This window comes from Artemia sp. Qi Xiang Cuo, chromosome 2 (assembly GCF_049724085.1).
Source record: "Artemia sp. Qi Xiang Cuo chromosome 2, ASM4972408v1, whole genome shotgun sequence".
Taxonomy (NCBI): domain Eukaryota; kingdom Metazoa; phylum Arthropoda; class Branchiopoda; order Anostraca; family Artemiidae; genus Artemia; species Artemia sp. Qi Xiang Cuo.
In genome coordinates this window covers 45,067,400-45,080,117 of record NC_142795.1, presented here as the reverse complement: position 1 = coordinate 45,080,117, position 12,718 = coordinate 45,067,400, and the positions used below count along the sequence as shown (strand labels likewise).

The 12,718-nt window shown below is 36.0% G+C and overlaps 1 protein-coding gene across 2 annotated transcripts in view; it reads left to right on the top strand.

The window, feature by feature from the left end:
• Positions 1–12,718, top strand: part of LOC148955275 (phospholipid phosphatase 5) — a 116,211-nt gene that overhangs the window by 53,141 nt on the left and 50,352 nt on the right. For both annotated transcript variants that reach the window (XM_089101307.1, XM_089101300.1), the window contains exon 4: positions 6,877–7,024. In XM_089101307.1, coding sequence (XP_088957433.1) covers positions 6,877–7,024 — 148 coding nt within the window. The remainder of the gene's footprint in view (positions 1–6,876; positions 7,025–12,718) is intronic.

Below are 12,718 nucleotides of genomic sequence, written 5' to 3'. Positions count from 1 at the left end.
TTTGTCAAGGATTTTTTGGAGTCTTCTTTTGCATGCTTCTAGGACGGCAATGTTGTCAGCGACGTCAAGATCACTGAGGCGTATTTCTGGATTCAGCTGGATTCTGTCTGTGCTTGTACTTCGCAGTATGTAATCAATGACGATTACGAAAAGTAGCGGTAATAAGACGCAACCTTGCTTAGCTCCTGACAGAATGCGGAAGAAACGAATTTGGCCATCTGGTGTCTTTACACAGCAGTCGTTATCTTCATAGAGTGCAACAATCAATGAAACTATCTTTTTAGGGATTCCGTAATGCAGTAAGATCTTCCAAAGATTTTGGCAGTCTACTGAGTCAAATGCCTTCTCAAAATCGATGAATATCATATAGGTTCTCAAGTACAACTCTTTGCTTCCGTCTATCAGCAGCCGTAGAGTAAATATAAGGTCCACGGATGAACGGTTCGGTCTGAATCCATCTTGTTCATTCCCAATGTGTTTGTCAATTTGTGAGCTGATTCTCAGCAGTAAAATGTGCGTCAACAATTTCCTAGGTATGGAAAGCATGCAGATTCCTCCCCAGTTGCCTGGGAGGGACGTCGAGGGGTCTTTTACTGGTCCATGTTGAATAGAGGATTTCTTTCCAATAATCTCATTAGTGGCTGTATAGAATACTCTTGAGTCACATCTCTTCGTTGCCTCTTGTTCCTGTGTTGCTTGCCGCTTCAGCAGGTTTCTCTGGTCTTTTCTGGCACTCTTCTTTACCTTTTTATCCTTGGCTCTGTATTCATCGTTTCTGAGGATCTGTCGGTTGGGGGCTTTTCTTTGGATAAGTGATGCTTTAATTTTTTACTTGTCTCTATGAGTTCCCATGTTTGGTCAGATAGCTACTGTTCCTTTGGGCTCTTACGGTACCCAATGGTGGCTTTCGCCGCAGCATCGTGAAAGCACAACTTTATGCTTTCCCAATATTGATTGCTATCAGCATCATCTAGTAAAGACAAGGCTTAGAATCTATTCCGCATCTTTAGTTTAAGGCGTTGGTTGAATTCTCTCACCCTCAGTTTCTCCGAGTCAAAGACTGGGTTTAAGGGAGCGTTTTTGCGTTTCTATTTTTTCAATTTGAGGCGAATTTTTGCTGTCATCAGATTATGATCTGAAGCCAACATCAGCTCCTCTATATCCCCTTATATCAAGTAGGCTGGATCTCCACTTCCTGCTCCAAAGATAATGGTCAATCTCATTTCGGGTGCGGCCATCGGGAGATATCCAAGAATATTTGTGTACATCCCGATGAGAAAATAGGGAACTTCCGATTACTAGGTCGTTAAGGAGCGTGAAGTCGATAAGTAGTTCTCCGTTTTCGTTTCGCTGGCCCAGACCATGCTCGCCGAGAACCTCTGGTGAAAAGGATCAGTCGTTCCCTACTTTTGCGTTAAATTATCCTAAAAAACATGCTATATCATGCCGTGGTATGTCGTTTGCTACGGAGTTGAGAGCTCTGTAAAATTCGTCTTTTGATTCGTCGGTGGCGTCATTGGTGGGTGCGTAGCATACTACTACTGACAGTTTCGCATGTGCGCCGATAAACCGGGCTTTCAGGATTCTAGGTGACACCGGTGTCCACTGTAGTAGAGCTTGGGAAGTCTGTTTTGTCATCATGAGGGCTACTCCGTATTCACGCTTTTGCTGCAATCCACTGTGTATAATGGTCACATATACATCCAGTTTATTTGATCCAGATCCTAGCCATCGAACTTCCGACAGAGCCAGAAGGCCGAGGTGGTAATCTTCCAGTGCTCTCAGCTCTTGTTCAGTCTTGGAGTCTTGAGACATTGTGCGGAAGTTCCAGAAACCAAACTTGAGGTGTTGTTTCCTCATTTTCATTTTGCTTTATCTATTTATTCTGCTTTACTTTATATATTTTTTTTTCTTTTCTCCTCTCTCATTATGTTGAATGAGATTCAAACCCTGCTGTTTAATAATATTATTAATGGTTTGGAGATTTAATAAATTACAGGACATTTTCAGTTCAGATAAAATTAAGTCAAAGGTTATTGTGTAGCAGGTGTTTGTTTTTTTCTTTTTTTTGTTGTTGATTTTCATCGCATTGTGTTTATATTTTTGAGATATTGTTGTATTTTTTTTTCCTTCCCTGATTTGTTTTGTATGGATTTTGTGATTGATAGGAGGTCCTCTACAAGCTATGCTTCTTGGGACCTCTAGCGCTTAAGTGTATTTATGTATTTATTGTAGTATTTAATGAATTGAATTGAATTGAATTGTTTCGCATTCATAAATCCTGGCCATGGGCATGCAGAGGTCGTCATCAAAAGGGGGTTTGAAAATCCGAGGCTCAAACTTGATGTTTCGGTTGCAGTTAAAATTTCCCCCGAGGGCAGGCCCTTGAGGTCCCGGATGTGTGTCGCAAGCCCACAGCCCAACCCTCTCTCTTTATCCTGGTTTGGAACAGGCTGCATACGCAGACGAGGTTTTGGATGGGTAGCACTGATATATCCTCTTTTTCTGATGTTTTCCAATTTTTTTTATTTTTTTTCTTCACTACTAGCTTGGAACCGGAAAATCATAGAAAACTTTTTAAGAGCTCATGTAAAAGCTATTTTTTCTAATCTTCTTTTATAAATTCGAATTGATAATGCCTTCGTGAAGTGCCAGGTGGCACACAAAAAGTGCACTTTGGGTGCAATTTCTTAAATGAAAAGGCTGGAAAGAATAAAAAGGGTGCCATAACAGTCTCCATGGTTGAAAATCTCCCCCTCTTGTATATTCTTCCTCTCTATCCCTTTAACTTTTTTCATAAGTTGTCTACAGAACTAGCAGGCTATTGCAGCATCATTGAGAGCGGTTTAAGGTCTCCTTTAACAGCTAATTTCTATATATACTTGCTTTTTATAAATTCGTCTTGATAATGTCATCATAAACACCGTCTTGATGACACCATCATAAAGTGTAATATGGCATCGTAAATGCCAATTTTTTACTGTGCCATATTTAGAGTAGAAAGGCTAGGAACCATGGAAAATGTACTGTCGTAATATCCATAGTCGGGAACCTTTAGCTGAGTATTATACTCATCCCTCCTGTGTACTCTCCCTCCCATCCCCCTAGTAAGTTTCATAAATTGTGGCCTGACTTGCAGATGTAGCAGGCTATTCCAACATGGTATAGATATGTTTAATGGTTTGTCTTGAAGTTTTTGATCATATCTCGTATATAGGCTACTCTTTCTAAATTTCTCTCCATAACTCCATCACAAAGTTCCATGTTGCACCGAAATGGGATTTTTCGTACAACTTCTGAAGTATAAAAATCCTGGAAAGCCTGGAAATTATACCATACAACTCTACGTGGTCGAAAACCAATAACTAGATGTTTACAGTCCCAGATTTTTGGTGCTGCTTCTCTCAGCCCCTTTACCATCCTAGTAAGAGCAAGTCACAGCCCATAGTAGCCGAAGGTTTAAAAACGCGTTTTGAAAAAAACTTATGTTCGTCAGTTTTCTAAAATTGCTGTAAAAATATCATGGTATTGTACGAACAGAACGCCACATTTATGTATAACGTCACATTTTGAGAACTTAGATAAGAACCTGAAACCCCTCACTCTGACAAAGTAAACCCGATATAAAAAGGTCGGTTTTGTTTACTGCACTAAAATCCCTAAGCAGACGAGCAAGCAGTCCGTAATCAGTCGTTAAATTAATCTGCAATCTCGATTAATTTGTGTTGTGGATAGGCTATAGCAAATAGGTGTGCGTAAGCAATGACTTTTCATGATATTAGTCACTGGTTGGCCTCTTCTGAAGGAAACATGCTGCACAAAATAAAAATGATACTCCTTATTTTATGTTGTTCCCAAATGTCATTGTTTTTGACACCCCCCCCCCCCCACCCATTTATGTAGCCGTAATAATGTGTTTTTCCTTTAATTGATCTTGTGATACGTCATAGGTTCTTTGTTGAAGCCTGTTTTTCAGTTTTTGTTTGATTAAATTTAGCTTTTACCTGAGAAAATTGTGACTATAAGTGTAATTTGATATTATTTTAGACCTGAATAACATTGGAGGGAAGCATGATAATATAATTCATAGAAATATGCTGTAATTTCTAAAGTAAAATTTTCATTGTTTCAGTTTTATTTTTTATTTTTTTTTGTATTCATTGGGCAATGTCTGGGACCATCAGGCTGAGGGTACATTATCAGAAGAGGGACCATGATATTTTTAATTAGCATAAAATATGGAATCTGACGGTATTACTTTTATTTGTGTAGCACATTTACTTCAGAAGAGGCTCACCACTGAATATTTATTGTTCCTTTTTCCTTTAAACCTTGTGTAAGGTTTATTGTATATATTTTCAAAACCCTAAAACGGACAAAAATTAGTTTAAAAAACAATTTTTTTTTTTTTTATGCGAGTCAAGAGCTAAGATAAACTTAATATACCTGTGATATTGGTTCAAATAAACTACCTTGTAATATTTTCCTAAATTTGTAGAATTTTGGAAAACTGGTGCTTTGGTGAAAACGAAAAATCGACGTAAAAGAACACGACTAGGAGCTGAAAAGTCCTTAAGTACTCTGTAGAAAATCAGTTTTATCCTTTACCGAATTGAAAAAACGTTCAACCTTTAGTACATTTTTGAAAGAATTTTTCCAAGCATGTCACTGAGTTTCAGGATATAAGGTATAGTGGTGAAAGTTTTGTTTTCAATTACCGGAGCAATTGAAGAAAGACGGATATGTTCAATGTTCTCCTGTTTTACCATTTTTAATCTTCTGTCTATAATATTTTCAATAAGTTTAATTGGATATCCATTATAGAATAAAATATCTTTAACGACGAAAAATGTTTTCGAAAAATATACGACGAAATAACGAAAAATATAACGACGAAAAATATTTTCGACGAAAAATGCAGATAACGATCATTGTATGTAGGCTTCCTAAATACTGAAAATTCAAGGTTAGGAGTATTTTTTATAATTAAAACATTCAAGAAAGGAAGCTTTCCTGAATCTTCCAGTTGTAGTGTAAATTGAAGATTCGAGTCGAAAGTGTTCAAATGTGGCAAAAATCATTTAAAGAGTCATGTCCATGTTCCCAAACATAAAAAATATCATCAGCAAAGCGGAACCAGAAAGAGTATTTCAAGGGGAAACTATTCAAAGCAGAATTCTCTATAAAGTCCATTTTGAAATTTACCAAATATGGAGAAAAAACGGTTCCCATTGGTAAACCCATAATTTGAAGAAAAAATTTGTCTCGAAACCTAAAATACAAAGAAAATTTGTTGCAAATAAGAACAAGCGTCATTGTTGTGTCAATTTCTAAGGTCTTATAATCTGCCCAAGCCGAATTTTTCTCTAATTTCCTTTGTATGGCCTGTTTACATTTGTGACCATCACAGGAGGTAGACATGGAAACTGCATCAAAACTGGCTAAGATAGTATTAGTTGTTATACTTCTTTTTTTTTCAACAGAATCTGCAGAATTTCTTATATAAGATTTCTGTGTGCTTAAAAGAGGCTTGAAAATGGTGGTTAAGAACTTTCCTACACTTGTAGCTGGGCAAATATGGCATGCTACGATAGGGCGTAACGGAATATCCTTCCTATGCATTTTAAGCAGACCATAAAGTTTGGGAGCAGAACAACCTTTGGGGTAGAATTTTGTGTACGTTTGAGGGGCAATTAGTCTATTTTCTTTTAAAATTTCAATTTCTTTTCTCAATTGCTGCGTGTGTTTGTCTGTGGTATCAGTTGTTATTTCTTTTTAAGTGTTTTCTATGCATTAAAAATGCATTTACAATCTTTTGTCCAATTACATATAAAATAAGGATAATCAAAAAGGATTATTGGTATTTTAATTGCATTCCTAGTATTATCGAGGAGTACTCTGTTTCAATTTGAATAACAGATAAACTACATATTAATATGAGTATTACAGAATTTTTGTATTCCTATTCTTCTCATGTTACAAGAAAGACTAGTCAGCATTGGTAGAGATCATTCTCATGTAAAGATCGCCTTTTTACGCTATTTTTTTCTAATACATTCAATAGATGTCGTTGCCAATGCTGTAATGAAATATTTTAATTTCTTCTCTTTCTGCATGGCTTCTGACTTAAGCTTATACTCACTTTATGTTTTTATGCTTATGACTTAAAAAACAAACAAACATATAAACACTGTGTTTTGAATCAAGGCTACAGAGTAAGCATACTACCATATAATGATACATAACTGAAATACTTATTTGATCCTGGTTTATCTCAAAGCACCTTAATAAAAATTAACTATTAAATATTTGTGGTCTATTATTATCTCTTGCTTTTGGCTTTTCCCATCTCATTCATTCAATAGATGCCGTTGTCGATGCTGTAACGAAATATTTTGAATCTTATCTCTTTCTTCGTCACTTTATTTTCCTGACTTAAAAAAAGGCTACATACTATATACCACATTACCATACAACGGTACATAACAGAAAATGCTTATTTGATCCTGGCTTAACTCATAGCGTCCTAGTTAGAATTATTTTTAAATAAGCGTTGTTCACAATTGTTTCTTTTTTTGCGCTTTTTTTCATCTCATACCTTTAGTAGATGGCGTTGTCGATGCTGTAACGAAATATTTGAATTTCTTATCTTTCTCCGTCGCTTTATGCTCCTCACTTAAAAAAAAAACAAAAAGCATATAGATACTGTGTTTTGAATCAAGGCTTGAATTCATTTGTTTTTCGTCTATGGGGACAGATAGTAAGTTTGGTATAAATTTGCTGCAAAAATTGTACATTTTCAAATATTGTGAGCTATGTTAGCTTCGTATGAGCTGCCAGTCCTACAATTATTTGTTTGTATTTTTGCTTTTTCAGTTCCTGGTAGTGTTTGTTCCTTTGGTAGTATTTTCTATCTGTTTCATCGTGACCAAGGATTTCAGTGACCTTATTAATGCATTGTTGGGATACACTTTATCAATGGGCATTAACGGAGTCATCACAGATGCAATAAAATTAACAGTTGGTAAGCTCTTACACCTTTTTTCGTTAGGTTAAGTTTCTTTTTGCCCTGTGATATTAACATGTTATCACCAAAAGGAATATGAATATTTCTTTTTGCTCATAGACGAAGGGTCATGCAGTGGCGGTTCTGGCCTCTCTTGCGCCCAGGGAAAAATATTGATCAGCCCTTCCCCTCCCTGCCCCCTCACGCAATTTTCAGGCCAAATTTTCATTTACTAATAAAATTGTTTTCAGTTTATTAATTAACTAATAATATTTGTTTTTACTAATTTCACTCTATTATTTAAAATAATTTTTGTTTTTTTTAGATCATTTCATTAATTAATTAACGATGAATTAGTTATTTTAATTTGTTATGTACGCCCTCTGCTTTATTTTAATAAAAAAAAAATTCAAAAGTTACAAAATGATTATAACCGTTAGATTATTTATTTGAAATTTTGTGCCCCTAAAATGTCTTTGCCTGGGACAAGTGCCTACCCTCCCCTCCCCCTAAAACTGCCTATGAGGTCATGGAATGCAAGTACAAGTATTTTGTAGGAATTTGTTATTTGTAGGTGAAGAAATTTGGTCTGACGAGCACGTTAGGAAGTGTATGGGGAAAATCTTACAATTTGTGAGGGTTCAGTGGGAGGCTGGGAGGCAGGATATACCTATCCATACCTATGGATAGGTATTCTTCCCTGAATACCTATCCATACCACATATTGCTTAATCGAGAATGAAACGTCACTTCACTAATATTGCTACTTTCGTTAACCTCATTACCGAAATAAGTAATATCCGGTATATTTTAGTAGTCAGTCTCCAGGTGCTGTAGTCGGGAGGCAGGGCTTTCAGTCCTTGCAAATGTGCCCTCACGCTGCCCTCGCTTTGTTCAAACCGTACTCAGTCCTTCTGCCCTTGCAGATTTGTTCTTGCTTTGCCTGGGTAGTGCTCAAGCCCTCGATCCTTTTGCTCGGTTTCTTTCTCGCTCCGCTGTCCTTAGTTGGCAAATAGTGCCTTCATACCAAAAATTACAATTACTACGAAAAAAAAATCGTTCACAAAATAATATGTATGTAGTTTTTACAAGTAATTTAAAACCATGGATTTGCTTAACTTTGGTTAAGATAAGACCCCAGTAAGTCGTCAAAAGGGGGTGTATCAAATACCAAGTCAATAGTTAATACAAATGAACATGTATCAAAAAGAGTTTTTATGTTAGCTGCCAAAAAAGCAAGAATCGCATTGAAAACAAGCTCGCAATTTGTTTTTATCTGAATGAATTGCCTTGTCTGTTGGTTTTTCAGTCCATGTTAAAGTTTCTTTAAGTTATTATACCAGGACTGATTTCATTTTTTATTAGTTTTATGGTCAAATATTTTATTGTAAGTCTTATTTTGTATTTATATCAGATATGCTGAGGACGACTTAGATATGGAACCGAAGTATTCATTTACTACTACTACTAACAACTCACTGCAGCACCAAGCCGCCTGAGGCCAACACAGCTATGCAAGGCCCTCCTCCATCACGATCTATTCAACGCTTCACTCTGTAAACCCTTCCAGAAAGTTCTCATTTCCCTTAAAACTTCCATTATGACATCCTGCTTTTCATTTGACCCTAGACAGTTGGCCGAAAAGGACAATCTTTGGCATTCTGGCATCCTTCATCCGCAGATCATGACCTAGCCATCTCAACCTTTCTCTCATTATAGCCTTAGAAAGCGGGATTGAACAACACTTTTTGTGCAGCGTACTGTTTGAAATACGGTCAGTCAGCCGGGTACCCGAAACAATCCGTAGGCGATTTTTATGGAAAACATATAGCAAATCTTACTCCGTGTTTTAGATCGCCCATGCTTCAGAACCATGCTTCACTACTGTCATCACGGTAGTTTCCAATATTCTAATTTTGGGTTGCAGACTTATCTTTCTATTCTTCCAAAATTTTTCAACTGTGAAAAAATACCCTGGGCGTTGGATATTCTATTTTTAACATCATCACTGCACCCGCCGTCTTTACTAATAATACTACCTATGTAAGTGAAGCTTGTTCACTTGATCGATCTTCTCGTTACCCCACATCACCTTTCTATTTTCGCTTATTTCTAGCCTTAGTGACTTAGTCTTCTTACCATTAATTTTCAAACCTATTCTCGCATCCTGAAGTCGCAAAACCTCTAAAAGTTCATTCATTTTGCTAAACACCTTCATCTAGGATGCTTAAATCGTCAGTATAATCTAGATCCAGGAGGTTTCTACTACCTCATTTGATTCTGTGTTCTCCCATTGCCTATGCTTTGTTTGTTAAGACGAAGTCCATCAAAATGATTCATGCAATTGGAGATAGAATGCAACCCTGTTTAACTCCTGATTTAATATGAAATCAGCTACTGACCTCATATTCTACCTTAACCCCAGCAATGTTATTCTCGTACATAGCACTAATCACTTTAATGTATTTGTCTGGTATACCATGCTAGGATAAGACCTTCGCAAGAGCTGTTGTGTCTGCTGAATCAAACTCTTCCTCGTAATCTATGAAATTTTAGGACTAAGTCGCTTCTCAGTTATTAATCTAAGAGTGAAAATTTGGTCGACGCGTCCTCTTCCCTTCCTGAAACTACACTGTTCTTCTCTTAACACTTTATCTACAACATATCTAAGTCTAAAAAAAATCATCATACTATATAATTTGCTACCTATAGAACCAGGTTGATGCCTTATAATTACCACAGTTACTCTTATCTCCTTTCTTATACAGGGGTCTAATTAGAGTTTTCCTAAAATCGCAGTATACTTCACCCTTTTCAAAGATTATATTCGTAATCTTCAATAACTAATTTGTAACCTCATTTTAGGAAAGATTTTTTCGCTGTTCTCAAACAACACCTCGTCGTTTTACTTTTTGTTATTGTAGGGCCTACATCGCTCGCAGGATAAAATCATGCCACCATTTTAAATCCACTTTTCTTGTCTTTTTTCTAGTTTATATTTTTGGGGTTTAATAAATGATTTTTTCATCGTAGGTTTACATTTTTTTTTTAATCGTGCATACATCTAATTCACTTTACGCTGGACACACAAACAAGCAAAGTTGTCTTGGCTTTGCTGTGTTTTTCTCTATTAAAAAGGCCACTTCGTAGGCTTTTTGTCACCTGCCTCTGCTCACTTCCGTAGGGCCCTTGCCAAGCTTTTAAACTTTTAATCACTACTTCATATTTCCATTTTTTCCCAATCTCATTATGTATGAGATGGCCAATGTATATACATCGATGGCCGATGTATATGGCTATATTATTCTTGAAAACGGCTCAATTATTTAAGAAATGTTTGCAAAACAACGCGGCAAAACTGTTGCCAGCTTCAAAAATATCGTCCATCGTGTGGAACCCTTCACCTACCCATTGTTTTATCAAGCTCGAGCTTCAGGATTTAATGTAGATATGCCACTTCGAATACCTTATGCAAGTTGTGCGTATCTAACACGACTTGAATCAGTGCAACATCTTAGAAAACCGGATTTAACTAACTAGATAAACCTGATTCCCTAACTGTAAAAGTATACAACCTACTGCGTCATTGGCGCTTGAATGAAAAGAATTATGCTACAAATATTTTCTTTTGTACTTATTAAAATATTGAAAAGAAAATGAAAATCACAGTAAAATAAAATCTCAAACTGATTCAACTAAAATTGTTCTAACATTTTTCAACTAATTCAAATAATCTTCTAAGATTTTTCTTTAGATAATTTAAAGAAAATTTCCACATTTTCGTCAGCGTTGTCACAATGAACCGTGAGAATAAATAAGCAAAAATAATTAGTTAAATTTGATAGCCGAATAGTCCGTAAAAGTTTAAATACTAAATTCAAATTTTCTCAGGACGTTCATTTTGGTGCCATAGATCGGACCTTAGGGAAGATTAGGAATACTTTCTAAGGGGGATAGAGATTAGGTTAAAAATTTTCCTCAATGTTTCCTGGGTTTATCCCAAGATACTGTAAGGATTGTCCTTGCAATAGGTCACTTAATGTGCCTTTTCCGGTAGTATTTTAGATAAACTTGGAGCTTTTCTCTTGTTCAGCTTGGCTTTTTCGTTATAACAACGTTCTGATTCAACTCAAACTAATAAAATCTTATTGTTCAAATGTCGGTTATCATAAGCTTGGTCACTCCTTACGTACAGTTCATTTGTTACCACAGTCGACAGTCAGGTCGACAAGATGTCCAGATGGAGAGTGACTGTGCTAAACTTTCCCTAGATCCATTTCGGATGCTAAGAAGAATTTGCTCTTGAAGCACCTCCCTAATTTTATTGTCTAATTTAGCTCCATATGAAACAAGTAAATCACAAAAATCAAGTCTTTTCATTCTAGCAGCAAGCCATAACGGTGCTTCTCTTATATCGGTGCTACTCCAACGAACAAAATTGGATTTTGAATTTTGGGGGGGGGGGTCCATTTTTCAACATAAATGCCTTTACACCTAGGAACCTTCTATGTTCAACAATCTATGTTCTGTCAATTCTAAACAGTGCTATCTATCCCTTCGGCGTACCCCACCCCCCCCCCCCAAAAAAAAAAAGATGTTCACAAGATCCCTTTCATGAGACTGTTTTTTTTTCAGCCATTGAGCGCAATTGCTTAGATGTGTGTTATTCATAAGAGATTGGGAGAGGGAGGTTGCCAGACTTCATTCAGGGTTTTTCAGTTTACGCGGCTCAAATAATACCAGACATGATTTTAGGCCTTTTATACACAAAAAATCACGTTATTCAGAACTGCACAATAGTTTTTAATGAGATCTTTCTTTTTCAAATTTCAAATGAGGTCATAAGGTCAAATAGGTTTTAGGTGAAAATAAATTTCAAAAATGTAAAAAGCTTTTTTAAAGAAATAAGTTAGCAGTTTTCTTTCAAAAAAACGGAAGTTCGTTTTAATATTTCGCTTGGTTGGGTTTTGAGCAATTACAATTCTTACATATCAAACACATAAAGTTTTCACTAAAAACAAGAGTTTGGCTACTACCCGCTTTCCTAACTTTAAAAGTCTCAAGTCTATTGCATAGTTGGTGCTTTACTGAAAGCGAATTACATTACAAATATTTTCTTTTTCGTAGTGCAACATTAAAAATAAAATAAAATTACAGTGAAATACAATCTTGAACTGATGAACTTTCAGCAATTACGATCATTATATATCAAACGCGTTCTAATCAATTATTAGTTCTTTCCAAGACTGTTCAAGACACATATAGTTTTCAGTAAGCGCAAATGACGCAGTAGGCTTTATACTTTTACAATTAGGGAAGGGGACAATAGCCAAACTCTTGTTAGTAGTATTTTTTTCGTTATAAGCTTGATTTGCATATTCAATTTTAGTTTTACTCGTTTTAAGATTTATTTATTCATTTATATTAGTACCTTAGGTCAGGGGCGTCACTAGCCTTTTACCTTTGGGGGGGGGTCCAAAATATGCCGACAGATTTCAGTAGGTGCCGACGACAGCCGACATTTGTTGCTTCGTTTTTTAGGTGTTAAAACAATGTTTATTAGTTATGGAAGATTTTCACATATTGTAGAGAAAAACTCAGGCATGAAAACAAAATTAAGACAAAGAAAATAAGCTGAATTTTAATGTGGTAAAGTGGTTGTAATGTTATTAAGGTGATGTAGTGGTAGATGCCTTTATTCTCCCTTTATAG